The sequence below is a fragment of the Oncorhynchus nerka genome, linkage group LG10, assembly GCF_034236695.1.
Source record: "Oncorhynchus nerka isolate Pitt River linkage group LG10, Oner_Uvic_2.0, whole genome shotgun sequence".
Lineage (NCBI taxonomy): Eukaryota > Metazoa > Chordata > Actinopteri > Salmoniformes > Salmonidae > Oncorhynchus > Oncorhynchus nerka.
In genome coordinates this window covers 13,787,988-13,810,585 of record NC_088405.1, presented here as the reverse complement: position 1 = coordinate 13,810,585, position 22,598 = coordinate 13,787,988, and the positions used below count along the sequence as shown (strand labels likewise).

The window sequence follows — 22,598 nt, the reverse complement described above, 5'->3', positions numbered from 1 at the left end:
CTTTAACCACTGGTTGTGATCTATATCAGGCACGTACTCCAGTGCCAAGTCACCATGTGACATGCAGAAATATACAGTCAAGTGCTTGCGCTTAAAAAAACTGGACGTTTTCAAAACTTGAAATATCACCTGAAAGCCTTAACGGTTGGTTTAAGAAAGCAGATCTCAGAATGTGTTAATAATCCTACTGAAAGTGTTGACCTCTACTGTATTTTAAAAGAACATATATATATAAAAGGGACAATGCCACTAAAACTGTGTAGAACCGACCATCTACAAGAGTAATTAAGTATAAAAACAACTCATGAGTGACTGTCTTTGGAACTTCCTCCTCGATTTCTCATAATCACCAGAGTCTCTCCTGCTGTGTTTGTGGTTCCCGTAGTCACCGTCGCTATGGTACCGTTCTTTCCTCCTCTCGCTGTGACCGTGTCGCTCGTCTTTAGAGTGGTGCCGGCTCCCTCTGTGGTGAGAAGAGTCTTTGCTCCGGTCTCTCTCTCTGCTCCGACTTCTATCTCGTTTCTTTCCCTCCTCTTGGCTGTGGTTCGGCTCTTCTCTCCGTGGCCAGGACTCACTGTAGTGCCAGTGTCTCCCATACTGGTCCCGGTCCTCCTTCTGCCCTTGGCCCGACCGGGCCTGCCTGTCCCAGGGCTGCTGTACAGAATCCTCTCTGCTGCCCCCTTCTAGTCCTCTTTGGCAGCGGCGGATGAGAGCTAGGTGGGTTGGGCCCGATTCAGCCAGGAGGCAAACCTCTGGGAGCTCACACTGTAGCTAGCAGTAGCCCCCGGGGGAAAGAGTTGGGAGATGTGGGACCTGGACCAGAGTTGAGCCATGTTATTCCAGCATGATTATGCATCTGTGGGTCGTGAGGTGGCGGGTACATCATGGGTAGTGGGGAGCCAGTAGGGTAGCTGAAGTTGGTGAGTAGCTCGTGGTGCTGGAAAGGTGGCGGAGTGCGGTGTTTCCGAAGGGGACAGGTGGTGCTGGCTGGTACACAGTAGTCTACAGGAGGTCCTCCAGGCTGGAGGATGGGACCATAGGGATAGCCTGTAGGCGGGACATGGTCTGGAGGTGGGCGTCTGGCAGCAAGCCAGTCTGGTGGTGGTGGGAGGGGTATCCGTGTTGAGCTGCCATTGGACGATACTTCCTGGTGGTCAGGACAGGAACAGGTTAGGGGAGTGATCCTGTGATCCTGCTGATTGGACAGCGGTTGGTTCTTCAGTCATGTTAGATCGCCAGAGCTTTTCTTCAGGGGATTCCACTCGGAAGAGGATTTTTAGCCGTGAGGCGGCTTTCCTCAACAGAGAGCGTTGGACGTGGCTGTAGGAGACAAGAGAGTAAATTAATATTCTCTTCTTTGGATTTGTCCTTTTCGCACAACACCGAATCTCCTTTGTTGAGAGCCGTCTGTATTGGGATCAAGTGAGAGGCTGGCCAGGGAGCAGCTCTGTAAAGGCGTCTGGGTTTGTCTTTCAGAGAGACCGGCGGGCCACGGTATTGCACCCCTCCTCTTTAGCCAGCGCGTGGTTGTTCGCGATGAGCGTTTCAGCCAGGCTGGAAGACACAGGTTCACTCTGCTTTGACGTTTTGGGTTCCCTCTTCCGGTAATAAAAACCAGTCTGTCGCATGAGCATAGCGCTGGGACTCTTAGTGGTGGTGGGCCTGCGTTGGTTGCTGCACCTCAGGTGTATGAGTCTGTGGAGCCGAGGGCTCTCGGCCATCATCACCCAGCAGTGGAGGGTTACCTGAGGAAGGAAGGAGCCCGAGCGTAAGGTTCAAAAGACATGTTGCTACTAAGAGTTAAAAGTAAACAAGCTTCAGGTTGCAAAAGGTGTTTGAAGTGAACACAGGCCTTTTATGTTTTTATGTTTACCTGAGAAATCTGGCAGGGCAGAGAGCTCCCCACCCCAACCTCACGCAACACCCCGGAAGGAAACGTGGTCGTTGGTACCCCTCTTCACTATCTTCACCTTCAGCTTTCTCAGAGATGTCTGTACTAGACTGTTCTGCTGTGACCACTTCTTCCTCCAGCGGTGTTCAACAATGAGTATCTCTTCTCGGTCACTCTTTAGTACTTGTAGCGCACAGAGAGGAGATGTAAAGTTCTCCTCCTCCTCCCATTAACTTCTTTGTGTTATTTACAGTAGCATCAGTAAGTAGCCGTCTCGCAGGGTTTTGCTCTCCAGTATGAACCTGGCCGTTTCGTTGATATGCGACGGGCAGGAAGTCGTTAGGCCTCTGGCGAGATGATCGAACCAGCAGGAGGTTGGGGCGGTTGTTTCCAGCCCTGTTAAAGAGCAACACCGATAGAAAAAGCACAGTTTAAAAATTGAAATAAAATCATAAAATACATTCAAACTAATTTCCATGACCAGACATTAATTTGGCACACCATGTATTATTTAGATTGCCAAATAATAATCTATTCTGAATGGACTAGACAACCCTAATAACATAAAGCATCATGATTTACATTGTGAGGATATTGCACATGTTCCTTTAAAGGTAAATGGGGTCATGAATCATCCTTGGGTTAGTTTCCCAGACCAGATTATTAGCTAGAGCAGGGATAGGCAAACTTTTTTGGCTAGGGCCGCACATTTTGGGAGGGACCAATTTGTCATAAATCTATTCGCGGGCCAGATAAAGGGCAGTTATTTAAAAATGAATAAGTCTATTATAATTTTCTACATACTGGCCATCTAAACTAAATAAAGGGAGTGTTTTTATTTTAAAATATATATTTGAAGAATTGTTCAGGAAACTCTCTCAGGCCAATTGTTGGCATTATCAAATGCTACAAAAGAGTAGCACATCGTTAGTTCTTAAATAGACAGAAAAAGAAAAAACAGCTGCACCTACAGGAGCCTTTAAAGAAATATTCACATGGCTTTTCCACATGGTGTTGTGTCACTGGCCTACTCACACAACACCCCATGATGTCAAAGTGGAATTGGGTTTTCCACATATTGTTGTGTCACTGGCTACACAACACCCCATGATGTCAAAAGTGGAATTATGATTTTTCAAAATGTGAAATTAATCAAATGTAAAGCTGAAATATAAGGTCAGCAAGTATTCAACCTTATTGTGGCAAGTCTAAAAGTTCAAGGTAAAATGTAGCATGATCCCATGTAATAAATTTGGCTGGACTCACTGTTTGCAATAGTGTTTAACATGATTTTTGAACCAATACACTCATCCTGTATTACGCCACAATTATCTGTAACGTCCTGAGTCAAGCGGTGAATTTCAAACAGATTCAAAAAGACCAGGGCGTTTTCCAGTACCCCACTCGTGAGAGAAGGGCACCGCGGTTGGTAGATGGTTTAAGCTTGAGTAAAAGTTATTATACATTGGGCAAGTTGGAACCGGGGTGTTTTCAAATATTGACCGATGGACATTTGGATATCGATGGAATCGTCGAACAAAAGGACCATTTGTGATGTTTATGGGACATATTGTTGTGCCAACAGGAAAACACTTGTCAAAGGTAAGGCATGATTGTATGTTTATTTCTGTGTTTGGTGTAAACGCCTGCAGAGAATTGAAATATGCTTCTCTCTCTTTGTTTGCTGGTGCTATCCTCAAATAATAACAATTTGCTTTCATAATGACATTTGTTAAATCTGACACGTTGGCTGGATTCTGTAAGTGTAGCTTTAATTTGGTATATTGAATGTATGTGTTGATTTCAAAGTTTATATTATTTTTAATTTATTTGAATTTGGCTCTCTGCGCATTTTCACTGGATCATTTGGCCAGGTGGGACGCTACCGTCACATATCCGAGTTAAAACGACAGAGATTCTGTCAAATGACTTCCCCAGAAAATGGACTGGGTGATTTAAAGAGAGGCGACAGACATCCCAGCGTAAATGTGTGTTGCATTTTCACAAATCCAGATGAGCGGTTGTTGGTGCTGATATCCATATGTATGACAAGCGTATTATTCAACTGTATGTACGGTAGTTGAATTCCTTTAACTCTCTTTCCCATCCTTTTGTTGGCCATAACAAGTCGTCATATGAGTTAATCCACTAGGGACTTTTCATTGCATCATGTTAATAATCATTATTCAATACTATGCTGTGTCGTGTGTGTACTTCTGTGAGTTATTTCATTAGTTAGTAATAAATTAAGCTGATTCATCTGTGGAATGGGGTTGTGCAGATTTATAAGATAATACGTGCAGAATGGAACTGAAACCGGGCAAATGATTAATGGATGGCGGATGCGATGTCGATTTGATATTCTTGGTTAAATCGGAAAGCGGTAACTCGTTAAGTAAACTTTTTCACTGTAGTGCCCCAGATTAAATCGATCACTAATAATTTAGCGTGGTATGTAGTTATTTGATGGCGAGCCGTCATCGCATTAATGGTAGTCCGCGTCGACAGAATCTGGATCAACATTGCCAATTACTCCATAATACCAATTTCAATTGACGGTGAAAGGAAGCCTGTACAGAATACTGCAAAAAATGAGGTAAAGCAATTATTTTGTCCTGAATACTAGAGTGCATTTTGAGGCCAAATCCAATACATTACACCACTCTCTGTATTTTCAAGCATGGTAGTGGCTGTGCTAACTAGTATGGGTATGCTTGTAATCATTAAGGACTGGGGAGTTTTTCAGGATAAAAAGAAACGTAATGAAACTAGGCACCAGGTAAAATCCTAGAGGAAAACGTGGTTCACTCTGCTTTCCACAAGACAATGGAGATTAATTCACATTTCAGCAGGACAATAATCTAAAACACAGGCCAAATCTACACTAGGTTGCTTACTGAGAAGACAGTGAAAGTTCCTAAGAGGCAGAGTTACGGTTTGACTTAAATCTACCGATGAAAGTCAACTAATTATACTGCTGTGTGAGCCATCGAATAGAAAGAGCTTTGAACAGAGACTGATTGAGCATAGCACTCGGTCAAGTGAAACCACGATCTGGGAAACCAGTACCAGATTAATCCAACATTCTTTTATTAGGTCTGTTGCCCAATATCGTGGTAGTTAATTCGTACCTGGGCCATCAAAGGAACCAATTGGTGTGGGACAATAGCGCAGGGGATGAGATACATGTCTTTGACTTGTTTCAAGTTGTTGGCGACCACGCGAAAGCGTTACAGCTACAAAGTAGGCATAGAGCCAGAGTGTAGTAGGATCTCATCCTCGTCGGTCTCAGAGGAAAAACAGATCAAACACACTTCCTGAAGATTAACAAAATAAAGGAGGAAGAAATTCTATTTAACTCCTCAGTTCACCAATTTTATACATTTATTTAACCAGGTGGGAAAGTTAATAAATTCCTATTTACAATCATTGACTTAAGTTTCAGAGAACATGTACAAGAAAAACAAATCTCAGGCCCATTTTCTGCATTGTGCCCCAAAACATAGCTACTATTCATCTCAGTTCAGGCACAGATTGTCTTGGAAGATGAATATACTTTTACTACTTGGGCCACCCATATATAAAATATGTGCACACATGACTACGCTTTGGATAAGCGTGTCTGCTAAATGTATAATATTGGTATGTCCTACTGGCACATCTTGAGTCTTTAGCCCAGGTCACTGTAAAAGCTTTTATGACAACTGCTGATGTTTAAATTCATTTATCATATTTCAAGCAGATTAGGCCTACACTTTGAAGGTACCTTTGTTCCAGTGGCTCGGGATCTTGTCCAGGTAGTCCCATACGATCTGTGGGGAGATCCTCCCACCCATCTGGAAACTCTCCGGCAGATCCTGATAATGCAGGGATTATCACCGTCAGCATTTTCATCCCATTCATTGATTTGATATAAAAAAAAATTTTAAACTTGTCATATTCCTTTGAGCATGGTGAAGTTATTAATTACACTTTAGATGGTGTATCAATACAAAGATAGAGACATCACTTCCTAACTCAGTTGCTGGAGGGAAGGGAAACCTCTCAGGGATTTCACCGAGGCCAATGGTGACTTAAGCAGTTACACGGACCCAAACCGGCTGCGCGCGTGTCGTGCATGTATTTATTTGTCACTCTACTCCGACAATTAATCCAGACATAAAACGGCCAACGAATCATTTCTAGTCATCTCCTCCACTTCCAGGCCTTTTCATCGTTTAACTTATATGGTGATCGCATCTGAACTTTCATTGTATTACCACAACTACGGCAAAACAGTTTGTCTTTCAGTCACCCACGTGGGTATAAGCAATGAGGAGATTAAGCACGTGGGTACCTATTCTATAAACCAATGAGGAGATGGGAGAGGCAGGACTTGCAGCGCGATCTCGTCAGAAACATGTCCGGTCTGGTCAGCATGTTAGAGTTTAGTGGATGTGATACTATGAAAAAACAGAGGGGTGGATCAACCAAGTGTAGTTATGCCACAATACTAGCCTAATTGACAGAGTAAAAATGAGGGTGCCTGTACAGAATAAAAATTATTCCAAAACATGAATCCTGTTTGCAATAAGGCACTAAGTAAAACCATAAAAAATAAATTGGGTAAATAAATGTACTTTAGGTCCTGTATACAAGCGTTATGGTTGGGGGCAAATCCAACACGTCACAGTACCACTATTCATATGTTCAAAGCATGGTGGTGGCTGCATCATGTTATGGGTATGCTTGTCATGGGCATGCATCATGTTATGGGTATGCATCATGTTATGGGTATGTCATGGGCATGCATCATGTTATGGGTATGCTTGTCATGGGCATGCATCATGTTATAGGTATGCTTGTCCATCTGCGTAATATTACAAAAAATCAAGAAACTTTCTGTCCAAAATGATGCAGAAAAATGTATCCATGCTTTTGTCACTTCTAGGTTAGACTACTGCAATGCTCTACTTTCGGCTACCCGGATAAAGCACTAAATAAACTTCAGTTAGTGCTAAATACGGCTGCTAGAATCTGACTAGAACCCAAAATTTGATCATATTACTCCAGTGCTAGCCTCCCTACACTGGCTTCCTGTCAAAGCAAGGGCTGATTTCAAGGTTTTACTGCTAACCTACAAAGCATTACATGGGCTTGCTCTACCTATCTCTCTGATTTGGTCCTGCCGTACATACCTACACGTACGCTACGGTCACAAGACAGGAGCCTCCTAATTGTCCCTAGAATTTCTAAGCAAACAGCTGGAGGCAGGGCTTTCTCCTATAGAGCTCCATTTTTATGGAGCAGTCTGCCTACCCATGTCAGAGGCGCAAACTCGGTCTCAACCTTTAAATCTTTACTGAAGACTCATCTCTTCAGTGGGTCATATGATTGAGTGTAGTCTGGCCCAGGAGTGGGAAGGTGAACGGAAAGGCTCTGGAGCAACGAACCGCCCTTGCTGTCTCTGCCTGGCCGGTTCCCCTCTTTCCACTGGGATTCTCTGCCTCTAACCCTGTTACAGGGCTGAGTCACTGGCTTACTGGGGCTCTCTCATGCCGTCCCTGGAGGGGGGTGCGTCACCTGAGTGGGTTGATTCACTGTTGTGGTCATCCTGTCTGGGTTGGCGCCCCCCTTGGGTGTGCCGTGGCGGAGATCTTTGTGGGCTATACTCAGCCTTGTCTCAGGATGGTAAGTTGGTGGTTGAAGATATCCTCTAGTGGTGTGGGGGGCTGTGCTTTGTCCTGGTCGGTGTCACTGTGTGAATCTAAGTGTCGTTCTCTAATTCTCTCCTTCTTTCTTTCTCTCTCTCCCGGGAGGACTAGACCCTAGGACCATGCCCCAGGACTTACTTGACATGATGACTCCTTGCTGTCCCCAGTCCACCTGGCCATGCTGCCTCCAGTTTCAACTGTTCTGCCTTACTATTATTAAACCATGCTGGTCATTTATGAACATTTGAACATCTTGGCCATGTCAATTTGTAAAGTCGCTCTGGATAAGAGCGTCTGTAAAATGACTTAAATGTAAATGTACTGTTATAATCGCCACCCCACCCCCTGTGTTTCCTCTCTAGGTTTCTTCCTAGGTTTTGGCCTTCCTAGGGAGTTTTTCCTAACCACCGTGCTTCTACACCTGCATTGCTTGCTGTTTGGGGTTTTAGGCTGGGTTTCTGTACAGCACTTTGAGATATCAGCTGATGTACGAAGGGCTATATAAATAAATGTAATTTGATTTGTCATGAGCATGCATCATGTTACGGGTATGTTGTCATGGGCATGCATCATGTTACGGGTATGCTTGTCATGAGCATGCATCATGTTACGGTATGTATCATGGGCATGCATCATATTCTGGTATGCTTGTCATGAGCATGCATCATGTTATGGGTATGCTTGTCATGGGCATGCATCATGTTATGGGTATGCTTGTCATGGGCATGCATCATGTTATGGGTATGCTTGTCATGGGCATGCATCATGTTATGGTTATGCTTGTCGAGGACTAGGGAGTTTTTTTTAAAATAAAAGAAGCGAGGAAGAGATCTGCTTTCAACAGATAATAGGAACGTTCACCTTTCAGTAGGACAACCTAAAACAGTAAATGTACACTGGGTTGCTTGCAAAGCCACATTGATTGTTCCTGGGTGGCCTAGTTACGAATTCACTGAAAATCTTTATGGTAAAGACTTGAAAATGGCTATGTCTACAATGATCAACAACTAGCTTGAAGGATTGTGAAAAAATTTGTACAATCCAGGTGTGAAAAGCTCTTATAATAACCCAGTTTATGTTAAATTTTTCTTCAACTTTGGCAGAGTATTGTGTTGATCGTTGACAAGAAATCTCATGAAATCAATTTTAATCACCTTGTTTCAACAGCATTTGGAAAACTTTGAAGGCCCTGTATTTCCAAACGTTGGTTTTACTATGTAGCTGTGAGCTAGATGTTGATAGCAACTGGCTGACTCATTTTTAGTGCTAATGTTAACATCAGCAGGCTGGTGAGTGCTAATGTAACATCAGCAGCTGGTAGGACTAATGTAACATCAGCAGGCTGGTGAAGATAACGCATCAGGCTGGCTAGGGCTAATGTAACATCCAGCAGGCTGGTAGGGCTAATGTAACATCAGCAGGCTGGTAGGGCTAATGTAACATCATCAGCAGGCTGGTAGGGCTAATGTAACATCAGCAGGCTGGTGGTGCTAGTAACAACATCAGCAAGTGGTAGTGCTAATATATAACATCAGCAGGCTGGTGAGGCTAGTATAACATCAGCGAGCTGGTGGGGTAATGTAGCATCTGGCAGCTGGTAGGGGCCTAATGACATCAGCAGGCTGGTGAGCCTAGTAACAACGTCAGCATTGGCTAAGATAATCATAACATCAGCGGGCTGGTGAGTTTAATCTTAGCAGTGGTGGGAGCTAATGTTGGCAGTGAATTGCAGGCTAATGTTAGCAGTGGTGGGACATTTAATGTTGTGGTAGGGTGCAGACACTAATGTTGGCGATGATCAAAGACTAATGTTGTGATGAGTCAGGTGACAATGTGGCGAGCGGGTGGGCGCGTTGGCAAGCCGGGTGAAGGCTCGCGTTGCTTGAGCTGGTGAATGGTCGCGAGGCTGTGATCGCGTTAGCGGAGCTGGTAGGGCTAACGTTGGCAGGCTGGTGATCGCGTTAGCGAGCTGGTCAGAATGCGTTAGGAGCTGGTAGGGCTAACGTTAGCAGGCTGGTAGGGCTAACGTTAACTTGAGCTGAGTAGGGCTAACGTTAGCAGGCTGGTAGGGCTAACGTTAGCAGGCTGGTAGGGCTAATGTTAGCCAGGTAGTAGGGCTAATGTTAGCAGGCTGAGTAGGGCTAACGTTAGCAGGCTGGTAGGGCTAATGGCTAATAACGTTAGCAGCCTACGTTGGCTGAGTAGGGTATGTTAGCAGCCTACTTGGCTAGCAACCTTGGAAATGGGTTTGTAACAATAAATTCATCAAGTATTTGCTCGTGGTTACGTTTATGCCATCTACCCTTCAACGTGATAGTTTTGTTGAGTTGTTAATATAAATGGGATTTAGATAAAGGCATTCCAGAACTAGAACATCTAAATGCTGTGTTGTAACACGATCACTTTCATGAATAAGCATTGGAGGATTTTAAAACACATTTACACTATTTAAGCATTACATTTCATTAAAGCAAAACAAATATATGATGCATTTATATGAATTAATAAACATTTATAGGCACTTATACATATCTGTGTGCAGTTTTACCTCTGTCAGGTGGTCCAGGACACCTGATACAGGAAGGCTTTAGTGAGGAGCTTGGCCACAGCAGGCATGTTGACAAGCCCCTCCATAGAGGCTGCAGGTTGGACAGGAAGGAAGCCTCGCCATCTGCCACTCATAGACACTGACCTGGAGGCCAGGAAGACAAACAACTTTAGAATAACCCTGCACTTAATTCTGCTTTATTGGTCATTTAATAATAATAATAAACAGTACCAGTCAAAAGTTTGGACACACCTACTCATTCAAGTTTTCTTTATTTTCAAGTGCCATTTTTCTACATTGTAGAATAATAGTAAAGACATCAAAACTATGAAATAACACATGGAATCATGTAGTCACCAAAAAATAAAAATAAAAATATATTCAAAGCAGCCACCCTCTTCCTTGACGACAGCTTTGCACCCTCTTGGCATTCTCTCAACCAGCTTCATCAAGTAGTCAGTCACCTGGAATGCATTTCAATTAACAGGTGCCTTGTTAAAGTGAATTGGTCTAATTTCTTTCCATCTTAATGCAATTGAGCCAATCAGTTGTGTTGTGACAGGGTAGGGGGTATATACAGAAGATAGCCCTATTTGGTAAAAGACCAAGTCCATATTATGGCAAGAAAAGCTCAAATATGCAAAGAGAAACGACAGTCCATCATGACTTTAAGACATGAAGGTCAATCAATCCAGAACATTTCAAAACTTTTCTTCAAGTGCAGTTACAAAAAACATCAAGTGCTATGATGAAACTGGCTCTCATGAGGACCGCCACAGGAAAGGAAGACCCGAGTTACCTCTGCTACAGAGGATAAGCTCATTAGTTACCAGCCTCAGATTGCAGCCCAAATAAATGCTCCACAGAGTTCAAGTAACAGACACGTCGACTGTGTGAATCAAGCCTTCGTGGTCGAATTGCTGCAAAGAAACCACTATTAAATGGACACTAGTCCTTTGGTCTGATGAGTCCAAATTTGAGATGTTTGGTTTCAACCACCATGTCTTTGTGAGACGCAGAGTCAGAGTGAACGGATTATCTCCGCATGTGTGGTTCCTACTGTGAAGCATGGAGGTGGTGGTGTTATGGTGTGGGGTGCTTTGCTGGTGCAGTCAGTGATTTTGTTAGAATTCAAGGAACACTTAACCAGCATGGCTACCACAGCATTCTGCAGCGACACGCCATCCCATCTGGTTTGTGCTTAGTGGGACTATCATTTGTTTTTCAACAGGACAATGACCCAACACATCTCCAGGCTGTGTAAGGGCTATTTGACCAAGAAGGAGAGTGATGGAGTGCTGCATCAGATGATCTGGCCTCCACAATCACCCGACCTCAACCCAATTGAGATGGGTTGGATTTTTATTTATTTAACTAGGCAAGTCAGTTAAGATCAAAGTCTTATTTACAAAGACGGAACAGTGGGTTAACGGCCTTGTTCAGGGGCAGAACGACAGGTTTTTAACCTTGTCAGCTCGGGGATTCGATCCAGAAACCTTTTGGTTACCGGCCCAACTCTCTACCTGTCGCACCACAGGGTCGCACCACAGGATGAGTTGGACCGCAGAGATGGAAAAAGTAGCCAACAAGTGCTCAGCATATGTGGGAACTCCTTCAAGACTGTTGGAAAAGCATTCAAAGGTGAAGCTGGTTGAGAGAATGCCAAGAGTGTGCAGAGCTGTCGTCAAGGCAAAAGGTGGCTACTTTGAAGAATCTAAAATCTATTTTGATTAAACACCTTTTTTGGTTATAACATCATTCCATGTGTTATTACATAGTTTGATGTCTTCACTATTATTATACAATGTAGAAAATAAAAGTGAAACCCTGGAAGGAGTAGGTTTGTCCAAACCTGACTGGTACAGTATATTTTCTAAATACATTTAGAATGGCCGTGTACCTAACTCAACACCACTTTACTTTGTATGACTACATTGATAGCCTTTGTGATTCTATCACAAGGACGAGAATGATGAAGTACAATATGGCCACTGTGCTTTGCCTTCTCTTTGGGTTGTAGGCCGTGTTCCTGGAAAATGACTAACATCTGCGATGTAAACAGGGGTGATTGACTGTTCTGGGTAATTGACTGATTGATCCACATACCTCCCCTTGTAGTTGGAGAAGGTTTTGGCGCTGAGGAGGCTCTCCTCTAGGACTTTGAGGTGAAGGTCGTCGTCCTTAGCAGATGAGGGTGTCTCTCCTCTGTAGAGGTAGTGGTGGCAGACAGTGTGTTCGTGGTCTGTCCCTCTGTAGTGCTGGAGGTAGTAGACTGTGTGTTCTTGGTCACTGCCTCTGTAGTGCTGGTAGCAGACCGTCTCCTCACTACACTAGTGGCCACTTTCACCACTTTGGTAGGAGCCTCCTCCACAGGTGGAGCCATACGACCTTCACCAATTACAATTCCATTTAGTCCAATACAAAACCACTGGTAAGACTTGACTTAAAGCCACAATCCTGAGTTTGTGGGGCACATTTGGCATGTTCACCTTCTCTCCTCCCTAATCCATCTCCCCCTACTTCCATTCTATCTGATCAAGCATAAAACACATATCTATAGTACTTCACTATCCTTCAAAATAAATGCAGAAACTGAAAGAACAGAATCAGGGGCTACCTGTGCAGATCTTACAGTTGAGGTCAAAACAGGTGAGTCTTATGCAGACTGGTTGTATCTTGGAAAATATTGACGCTCTCGGTTGTTGTCGATAACGTCTTCTCTTGGGGAACTTCCACTGGCTCCTCTGTCACTTTGGAAGCAGCCACAGGCTCTGGCTGGAAGAGTTCAAACAACGACAGTGAGAGTTCAGAAGAAATGTATGGACACAGGATAAATTGTATTTCCTTGATTCCTCATTGTGCTCTCCGATGCATGTTGAGGAGGAGGCAAGGATAGACCAGGGTGTGTTAATTTGAGTAAATACAATTGAAATTCACCCAGAAATTAATAAAAAAGGTCTGAACTATTTCTTAGGAAGAGGACATGCTCAACTCTAAATCCTGCAGAACCAATAATCCAGGAGGTCCATAAAGGTGTTAACAGAACATCTGCAGTATGTGGGCCTGTCTGGTCATGTCCCTTATTAACCCAGCTTCTACATTTATAAGGACTATGACTAGAGCTGTGGTGGTAACACGTCACAGTAACAGCATTACCTATGACCACCAACTATTCTACAACCCAAAATAAAATCAGACATTTTAAAAAAAGGACCAGAACTCACTTGAACAAGAAGCGTGGTGTTTCTTTACATGAGCTGTGTCTTACCTCGGGCTCTATGGCTTCTGGTGCCTTCCCAGACTCCTGGCTCTCAATCTCTATCTCTCCTTTGTGTGTGATCTTGGTGATGGGTCGCCTCTCCGCCTCTCTCTGCTCCTTCTCAATCATCTCAATCGCCTGGGGGGGGGACAAGAACATATTAGTGAATGAATCTCACACAGAAAGAGCAATGATCACAGTCCATTTTGGTGAAAGGTTATTGATAGTTCAGGTCACACAACCCGTTTTAACTTGTCAACAATAAATCAATATGATTTGGTATGATGACTAAGTTTAACTTACAGGGAGGTGTGATGAACCAATAAGGTAAGCTACATTCATTCTACAATGCCTTTTCTATACAGTGTTTTTAGGGCAGCTTTACCAGACAGAGATGAAGCCTTGTCATGGAATAAAAACCATACTCAATAGGGGCTCTCCACTGAAAGTCCTATTTAGTCCAGAATTAAGATGAATCTGTCTGGGAAACCTGTCCTTACAGAACTAGTCAAATACTTTGGAGGAGGACAGGCAGGCGGTGCGTTTTAGTGTTGGGGGAGGACAGGCAGGCGGTGCGTTTTAGTGTTGGAGGAGGACAGGCAGGCGGTGCGTTTTAGTGTTGGGGGAGGACAGGCAGGCGGTGCGTTTTAGTGTTGGAGGAGGACAGGCAGGCGTGCGTTTTAGTGTTGGAGGAGGACAGGCAGGCGGTGCGTTTTAGTGTTGGAGGAGGACAGGCAGGCGGTGCGTTTTAGTGCGTTTTGGAAGGAGGACAGGCAGGCGGTGCGTTTTAGTGTTGGAGGAGGACAGGCAGGTTGGAGGAGGACAGGCAGGCGGTGCGTTTTAGTGTTGGAGGAGGACAGGCAGGCGGTGCGTTTTAGTGTTGGAGGAGGACAGGCAGGCGGTGCGTTTTAGTGTTGGGGAGGACAGGCAGGCGTTTTGTGTTGGAGGACGGCAGGCGGTTTTTGTGTTGGAGGAGGACAGGCAGGCGGTGCGTTTTAGTGTTGGAGGAGGACAGGCAGGCGGTGCGTTTTGGTGTTGGAGGAGGACAGGCAGGCGGTGCGTTTTAGTGTTGGAGGACAGGCAGGCGGTGCGTTTTAGTGTTGGAGGAGGACAGGCAGGCGGTGCGTTTTGAGTGTTGGAGGAGGACAGGCAGGCGGTGCGTTTTAGTGTTGGGGGAGGACAGGCAGGCGGTGCGTTTTAGTGTTGGAGGACAGGCAGGCGGTGCGTTTTTAGTGTTGGAGGAGGACAGGCAGGCGGTGCGTTTAGTGTTGGAGGAGGACAGGCAGGCGGTGCGTTTTAGTGTTGGAGGAGGACAGGCAGGCGGTGCGTTTTAGTGTTGGAGGAGGACAGGCAGGCGGTGTGTTTTAGTGTTGGAGGAGGACAAGCAGGCAGTGTGTTTTAGTGTTGGAGGAGGACAGGCAGGCGGTGTTTTGGTGTTGGAGGAGGACAGGCAGGCGGTGTGTTTTAGTGTTGGAGGAGGACAGGCAGTGTGTTTTAGTGTTGCGTACGTGTCGATTCTCTCTCTGTCTCCATGCAGCCAGCTCCTTTGAGGCCAGTTCCTCAGGACTCATCCTTATCAAAGTGCCAGGAGAAATCTCCTTTCAGAACCCTCTTGAATAACACCTGAAATACACAAGTTATAGTCATTTATACTCAAGTTATAAAGTCACATAGCTAGATGAACTGATATCAAAATGTATTTTAGATCATGTTTGCGTTGTATATACGTTTCATGTAGTTAACGTTCAAAACGCATATCATTTCGAGACCAAGTACCTACTACAAGCTGGGACAAAATGCAGTATAATGTCCATAAAATGTCAGCATCAAAGAGTCAGTATTGTCTAAAAGAGAATTCATTGCCTCAAATTTGTTAACATGACTTACATTGTTTTTGGTGTCTTTGAGGTTGAACATCAAGCTCCGGTACTTGCTCTTGTATTTGCAGTCGGTGTCTCTGTAGAAGGCAAACAGCTCTCTCTCAGTCTTCTTGGCCACCTCAGCAGCCTTCTCTGGTGACGCCTGGAAATCAGACTCCTTCAGCCTGAGACAATGTAGGGCACAATAGAGGATTACACAGGAGGAAAATAGAGGTCACCACCCTTCTCTACAGGCAGATACACTACATGGCTAAAAGTATGTAGACACCCCTTCAAATTAACAGATTCTGCCATTTCAGCCAAACCTGTTGCTGACAGCCATGCAATCTCCACAGGAAAACACTGGCATCAGAATGGCCTTACTGAAGAGCTCAGTGACCTTCAACATGGGACCGTCAGAGGATGCCACCTTTTCAACAAGTCAGTCAAAGTTCTGCCCAGCTAGAGCTGCCCCGGTCAACTGTCCGTGCGGTTATTGTGAAGTGGAAACGTCTAGGAGCAACAACGGCTCAGCTGCAGTCATAGACCACACAAGCTCACAGAATTGGACCGCCGAGGGCTGAAGCGCGTAAAAATCGTGTCCTCGGTTGCAACAATCACTACCAAGTTACAAACTGCCTCTGGAAGCAACGTCAGCACAAGAACTGTTCGTCGGGAGCTTCATGAAATGAGTTTCCATGGCCGAGCACTACAGCATACAATGACATTCTAGACGATTCTGTGCTTCCAAATTTGTGGCAACAGTTTGGGAAGGCACTTTCCTGTTTCAGCATGACAATGCCCCGTGCACAAAGTGAGGTCCATACACGAATGGTTTGTCGAGATCAGTGTGGTAGAACATGACTGGCCTGCACAGAGCCCTGACCTCAAATCCATCGAACAACTTGGGGATGAATTGGAACGCCGACAGCGAGCCAGGCCTAATCGCCCAACATCAGTGCCCGACATCTCTAAAGCTTTTGTGGCTTTAGTCCCCACAGCAATGTTACAACATCTAGTGGAAAGCATTCCCAGAAGAGTGGAGGCTGTTACAGCAGCAAAGGGGGTGCCCAACTCCATATTAATGACCATGATTTTGAATGAGATGTTCGACAAGCAGGTGTCCACATACATTTGGCCATGCAGTGCATCATCAGACTGTTATAATGGTTATTAGACGAAACAGATTGTTGTTAAGTTACTGTTATAACATGTTTAATGACCTCTTCAGGAGGATGTCCTTCAGGGCGTCACGGACGCTCCGTCTGATCTGGTCAACAGACACCGGTTTCTTAGAGGAGGAGACGACACCTTGGGCCTCTTGGTCTCCTGTTTGACTGACACTCCTAACGGGACACAGCCACAGAGAGTAGGAGACGCGTCGCAGAGTAGGGCATGTTCATTAGGGCACCTTGTAGTACAACATTTTAAAATGTGTCTTTTTTTTTTCAATTGAAAACAAGCATTTCTTATTGGACAAATTAATATATTCCCTCCCCTTTTACAGTTTCATGCCTACTGAGCACGACTCCTGTGAGGGACATGGACAGCAGAATGTAGAAGCACACAACACACCTGATTTCTGCGTAGAATCTTTTACTTCAGTCGACTGTCTTCTTTCCACAGAGTCCTGTTACAGAGTGAGACACAGCATATCGCCTCAGTGAGATTTTAAATGATCTTACAAATTCAATTGTATATAAAATGATTGTTTTTCTCGTTGGGCAGGGGGTTGTGCATCGTGGTGCTGAAAACATAACCACCATTTTAAAATGTCAGACGTTGAATAGAATCACCATGGTAACCTAACACCCTTCCATCCATGTGTACAAATGCAGGGAATAAAGAGGAAGTGAAAAGAGGTCAACCAACCCTTGAGTAGTGCCAACACTGGCTTTCATACATATCAACTGAATAAACTGAGGAGGACAAAATCTGCACCACTACATTTAGTCAATGGTAGGGCTTGTTGAAGATTATGCGCCTAAAACATTTGGGTGTTGAATTTAAGATTTTGACAACAGATAATATGCATATAAAGGTTTATCATCCAAACTCTTCTCATAGGCTTTAATATCATAAATATGCACTGACCCGATGGTAATCCGATGCTACAGCTGCATTTAAGATTATTATAATATTCTAATCCGGTATTCAGGCCTACATTAAATTTACAAAAAAATGAATGATAATTAAAGCATGCATTGCAGGCTACTAGCAGAGTGAACCTTACCTTTCTGAAGGGCCTGACTCCCCCGGAGGTGACAGGATGTGGGGACGGCTGTTTCTGCTTGGCGGCCATCTTGTTGTCCTGGGTCTCAGAGGGCTTCTGCTGTCCCTCTGCCCTGGCCTCCCCCTGCACAGCACCGCCTGGCTCCTAATGATGAGAAGAAGATAAATAACATGAAATGTTATTATTATATTTAACCACAAGTTCAAATAAACTTTGAGATAGTGCAACTTAAAAATCAATCCATTGACCTTGCAGCACTTCAGAGAAACACACTCCCTTCTCCATTAAAAAGTCCATTAAGATCTAAACCTATTCCTAGTGCAGTAGAAATCGATGAACAGACCTTGGTGGTGGTGTACTGGTCCTTGGTACAGCACTGCAGACAGACATACTCCTGGTCCCCCCCTTCCATCTGCTTCACCTTGGCCAGGTCCAGACCAACACAGTCCCCATGGAACCAGTCATCACAGTGCCCACAGCCCACCATGAACCTGAACAGAACAAAAACAGACGGACAAACAGACACGGATGCACAAAACAAACCTGTTTAGAAGAACACAAGCTCACTTCCCAGGAATATCCTACTTGTTCATTGTGGTAATTTAGCCCAAGATGTAACAACTTAGTAATAACAGGTTTACAATGTTGCTTAAGTACTACATTGTATATTCAGCTCTAATCACTTTGGCGCAAAGAACATAATTCTTACTTGTTACTATGTGGTTTATTGCACAATCCACAGTTCTTGTTTGGATCCCACACAACGGTCTCACTATTTGCAGGTTCCTTGTCTGGTCCCTTCCCAGATTCTTTAGCCTGTTCTTCTTCACTGGTTTCCTTCTTCATGACGGCAGGAGCGTTGTCGGGGATGAAGAGCTGTGGTTCCTCCACGGAGATGCTTCTGCTGACGTTCCTGCTTCTCTGTTTCTGAAGACTCTTGTCTGGCTTCTTCACTTTAGGCTCGTCTTGCTCCTCCTCCTTCTCCTCCTCCGATGTCTCCTTCTGAGGATTGGCACGTTTACATGGTGTCCAGCCAAACTGGGGTTGTGGTTGGGTGTCGGCCACGTGAGAGTTAGACGGTTTGGTTGTAATCGTCGTCCCGGGCGACATACCAGGAGGACGCTTTCAGACGGCAGTGTTTTTTGACCGGACCGCCGCGGCCCACGTCAGGTAATCTCTGCTTTAGTTTCACAGGACGTCCGTCCTGCGTCCTCTGAATCTTAGGGCCGGGTTGAGCTGGGTTGAATTCACCTCGCCTTTTCAAGGACACGATGACTTGTTTGGCTTTCATTTCGTCCATCTTGTGCATGTTGCCTCTCTGGTGGAGCTTCTTCCCCAGGGCGTGTTGTTGGGTTCCTTTGGGCCCTTACCAGCTAACAGGTGCTTGTTCTTAGCGGAGGACAGTGCTGACAGCTTCAGCTTAGGCTGCTGCTTTTTGGCTGGATTATTAGTGGTAGGAACTTTGCTGTTTGGCAGGTGCTGCTGCGCTGCTTTCTTGATGCCGGCATCTTTCCTCACCTCCGCTGAATCATGCTTCTGAGAATCACTTTGGTCGTGGAGTTTGGTCTCGACCAAGCAAGGACTACCTGGAAGCGCCCGTTGGAGGCCTGAACGTCATTGGGGTTGGCGTAGGTCCGAGCCCTAGGGCAAGTCGTCAGCACAGTACTTCACGAAGAGCTGAGCAGCACCCACGCCCCCTCCACTCCCTGCAGTGGGATTCTGTATGTAACGGTTCCTCTTGTACCATAGTGTATTCCATCCCTTCACCGTACAGCGAGCCATCCTCATAACATTCGTCAGTGTTTTCAGCTGATGTGAAAGCGGTAAAGGAGGGTCCCGGGAGAAGCTCGATTTGAAACCCCGGTGACCGTCAACCTCTGTAACACAACGACGGGGTTCATCGACGAGCCCAAGTCAAGGTCGTTGATATTCACCCTGCCGCCACCCAGGTGAAGCTCTCTCCTTAATTCATCAGCAGTAGTGATCTTCTCACTCAGAGTGGACTTCTTTCTAGGTCTCCCAGGTTTTCCTGGGGGCTTTTGTTGTTTGAAGACCCTCTGCCTGCACTTCGCTCTGGAATTTAAAGTCACACTGACATTTGTCATTTGACAATATAAAAGAAGCAATAAGGCAACCAAAGTGAATTCTAAACTAGGCACATCAACTTTTCATACTAGGAAAATGAAAGCGTGGGGGGGGGGACCTTGAATTTGCATGGCTTTGTATTTAGTGTCCTATCTTGTCAATGATAATAGCTGTATTTAGTGTTAATCCCAGTAATGCTCCCGGTGTAGTCCTATTGACATAAAGTCCTCTCCCCACCGGAGACCAAGGTTCAATCCCCGCTCCAACCCTTCAAACTGTTTCTCCCACCTGCCTGTCTCCCCGCTCCAACCCTTCAAACTGTTTCTCCCACCTGCCTGTCTCCCCGCTCCAACCCTTCAAACTGTTTCTCCCACCTGCCTGTCTCCCCGCTCCAACCCTTCAAACTGTTTCTCCCACCTGCCTGTCTCCCGCTCCAACCCTTCAAAATGTTTCTCCCACCTGCCCGTCTCCCCAATCCAACCCTTCAAACTGTTTCTCCCACCTGCCTGTCTCCCCGCTCCAACCCTTCAAACTGTTTCTCCCACCTGCCTGTCTCCCCGCTCCAACCCTTCAAACTGTTTCTCCCACCTGCCCGTCTCCCAAATCCAACCCTTCAAACTGTTTCAACCACTTGCCTGTCACTACATAACAGCACAAAAATAATATATACATAAAATACACTCCATTGTAAAACGGAATTGTTGCTAACCTGGGGTAACTCCTAATGCGTATTTCCTGGGTCTGCCAACAGACCGTTTGACTGGCGGAGTCTCTGTACCAGCCAACCCACCACCAGCGGTACCGAGGATGCCCTCTGTTGCACCAACATCAACATCTGCAACTACTGGGGAGAGAAGATTAGAGATTAAATAACTTAGATTTATTTTAGAAGAATTAACAAACATCAGTAGTTACAAATAGTGGTTTCTATAAACACCCGTCGACATAGCTTGTACTGTCAATTGAAGTCGTACAAAAGTAATTCTCACTACAAATACCTGTTGCTTCGCGATCTGGAAGTTGGCGTCTTCATTATCTAAGATATTGAAGTGTGAACTTGCAGATCCAAACATGGGATCTTTATCACTAAGCATGTTCCTCAGTGAGTCTCCCAGCTGGTCGACACCTGTTCCAAAGTCATTACTCGCTTCACATTCCAAGTTCTGCCCTATCAGCATGGAGTCATCCAACTGGTCACTGGGAATCAAATGGTTGAAAGTGTCCACTACATCCATGAATGCTGTTCCCTTCCTGTCAGCTCTGCAGGAATAAGAGGATAGGGTATTAATAACATAGGCTACAGTACAGACAACAGAGATGGCTCAGATTCAGAACAATCTATTTCAATCTTCAGACACTCCATATCAAATAGGTCCCCTATACAGAAGGAGTCGACAGCCATGTAGACAAGATAGCTAGTACATTAACTTTCATGACATTTCTAAAAACAGTTCCCGTGCAGCAAATGCAACATTGACAAGCTAAAGTTAACTACCCTTATTCAATAACAATCAATGGTGGATGACACTGGACTTGTGTTGGACATTTGGGGCAGACAAGAATGGCTGAAATAGTAGATAGCTATTGCTCATTCAGCAGCTAATGAGGATCCTAATAAACGAAAAATATTTCAGAAGAACATCAGTTAGCTAGCCAGGCTACCTTGCTATATTATATGACGTTGCTAGCTAGGTAACGTTAGCTAGCAAATTAATGATAAATTAATACTTACTGTCAGGACTGACAGCTCCAGATAACTTCATTACAGGACTGCAAACACAATGTGTTTAGCTCCGTTTATGATATCTAAAAAGAGTCTAAAACCAAAAACTTTCATCAGAGTGGCAGGAATCAGATGCAGACTGGTGCACTAGCTCGGGGTCGTTAGCAGCTAGCTACTTCCAGTTAGCATAACAATCCAGCTAGCTAGCGTACCTTAACGTAATTTACTGAGGGCGAAGATATGCATTTGCGCCAAAACTACTTCATCTTTATGATTAGCTAATTGATGCTACCAATGGATGCATGTGTGCCATATGAATGGCAGCCTTCGTTGTAAAGTTAGCTAGGCTAGTCCTGTAACTGCAGCTAACCAGTTACTGTAGCTAACTTTAGCTAGCTGGCAAACAAACTAGTGCAGGCCTGACAGTGACATGATAAGCTTTCCTTAAAAGCACTATTCCCATAACAAAATATTTAACTACTTGGTCGTACAACCACAGAATACACGTAGTTAGTTCAACATGCACAACAAATCATAGCTTATACAAATAGTCTCGTTTAAAAACAAATAGGGAAGCTAGCAAATGTACATATTAGTTAGTTATCCAGCAGCGAGAACATGATAGGCCGCGAGTTTGTTTGTAGCCTGCAGCTACCTAGCACCACTGATCACGCCCCCTAATTCGTCTCATTGGACGCCTCCACTGAGGACGTTTCAATATTCACAGCGACATTCGTGTATAATGGCACTTACATTCCTCTACTGTGTCAACGCCACTGCATTCCGGAGCGATTCTAGTAGCTTTACACAGTGTTTTAGCTAAATCCCCGCCACTTCCTCGCTGCGCACCGCCGCCATTCGCCCCTGCCTCCTGCAAGCTACTCCGAAGATTTTAATAACTAACCCAAGATAGATCACCGCGTGTCGTTTCCAATGGGAGCTCATGGGTCATAGTGGACAGAACAAGCAAGGAGGAGGGCAGAGCCAAGAACGAGCTAGGAAGATCCCATTTGCTCGTTCCTGCATGTAATTTACATATTTCCGTTGGGGAACTCCTACTTTGTGAAGTGCGCGTGTACAAAAACTAAATTCGCCCGAGCACTCCTTCTAAACAACACGATTACAAAAAACTTTGACAGAGGGTAAAGTTTACACATTCTAGTTTTGGGAACAGACAAATGTATTTAAATGTTTAATCGAAGAGAACATTTCTAGAATATCGGTCAAAGTCTATCTTCTCCACTGCCGGCCACTGGGCTTCCTTTCTCCACCATAGTTGGTAGTGATTGGAAATGCAAAGCGGATGC

The 22,598-nt window shown here is 44.9% G+C and overlaps 1 protein-coding gene across 1 annotated transcript; it reads right to left on the bottom strand.

Moving 5' to 3' along the window:
- Positions 1–302: 302 nt before the first annotated feature.
- On the bottom strand, positions 303–22,300 carry phf3 (PHD finger protein 3). The gene is given in 49 exon segments (XM_065023035.1): positions 303–326; positions 328–653; positions 656–772; positions 775–952; positions 955–996; positions 998–1,084; positions 1,087–1,176; positions 1,179–1,233; positions 1,235–1,402; positions 1,404–1,440; positions 1,443–1,502; positions 1,505–1,680; positions 1,682–1,745; positions 1,874–1,925; positions 1,927–2,172; positions 2,175–2,213; positions 2,215–2,288; positions 5,022–5,208; positions 5,658–5,675; positions 5,677–5,748; positions 10,133–10,167; positions 10,170–10,208; positions 10,211–10,257; positions 10,259–10,276; positions 12,239–12,335; positions 12,338–12,520; positions 12,750–12,777; positions 12,779–12,907; positions 13,401–13,529; positions 14,900–14,987; positions 14,989–15,014; positions 15,279–15,435; positions 16,474–16,552; positions 16,555–16,596; positions 16,826–16,880; positions 17,484–17,627; positions 17,827–17,974; positions 18,193–18,609; positions 18,611–18,845; positions 18,848–19,078; positions 19,081–19,121; positions 19,123–19,206; positions 19,208–19,345; positions 19,347–19,524; positions 19,527–19,556; positions 20,278–20,419; positions 20,573–20,828; positions 21,301–21,385; positions 22,045–22,300. Coding segments are annotated over 47 exon segments (5,283 nt in total). The 5' UTR covers positions 20,804–20,828; positions 21,301–21,385; positions 22,045–22,300.
- Between the last annotated feature and the right edge of the window lie 298 nt (positions 22,301–22,598).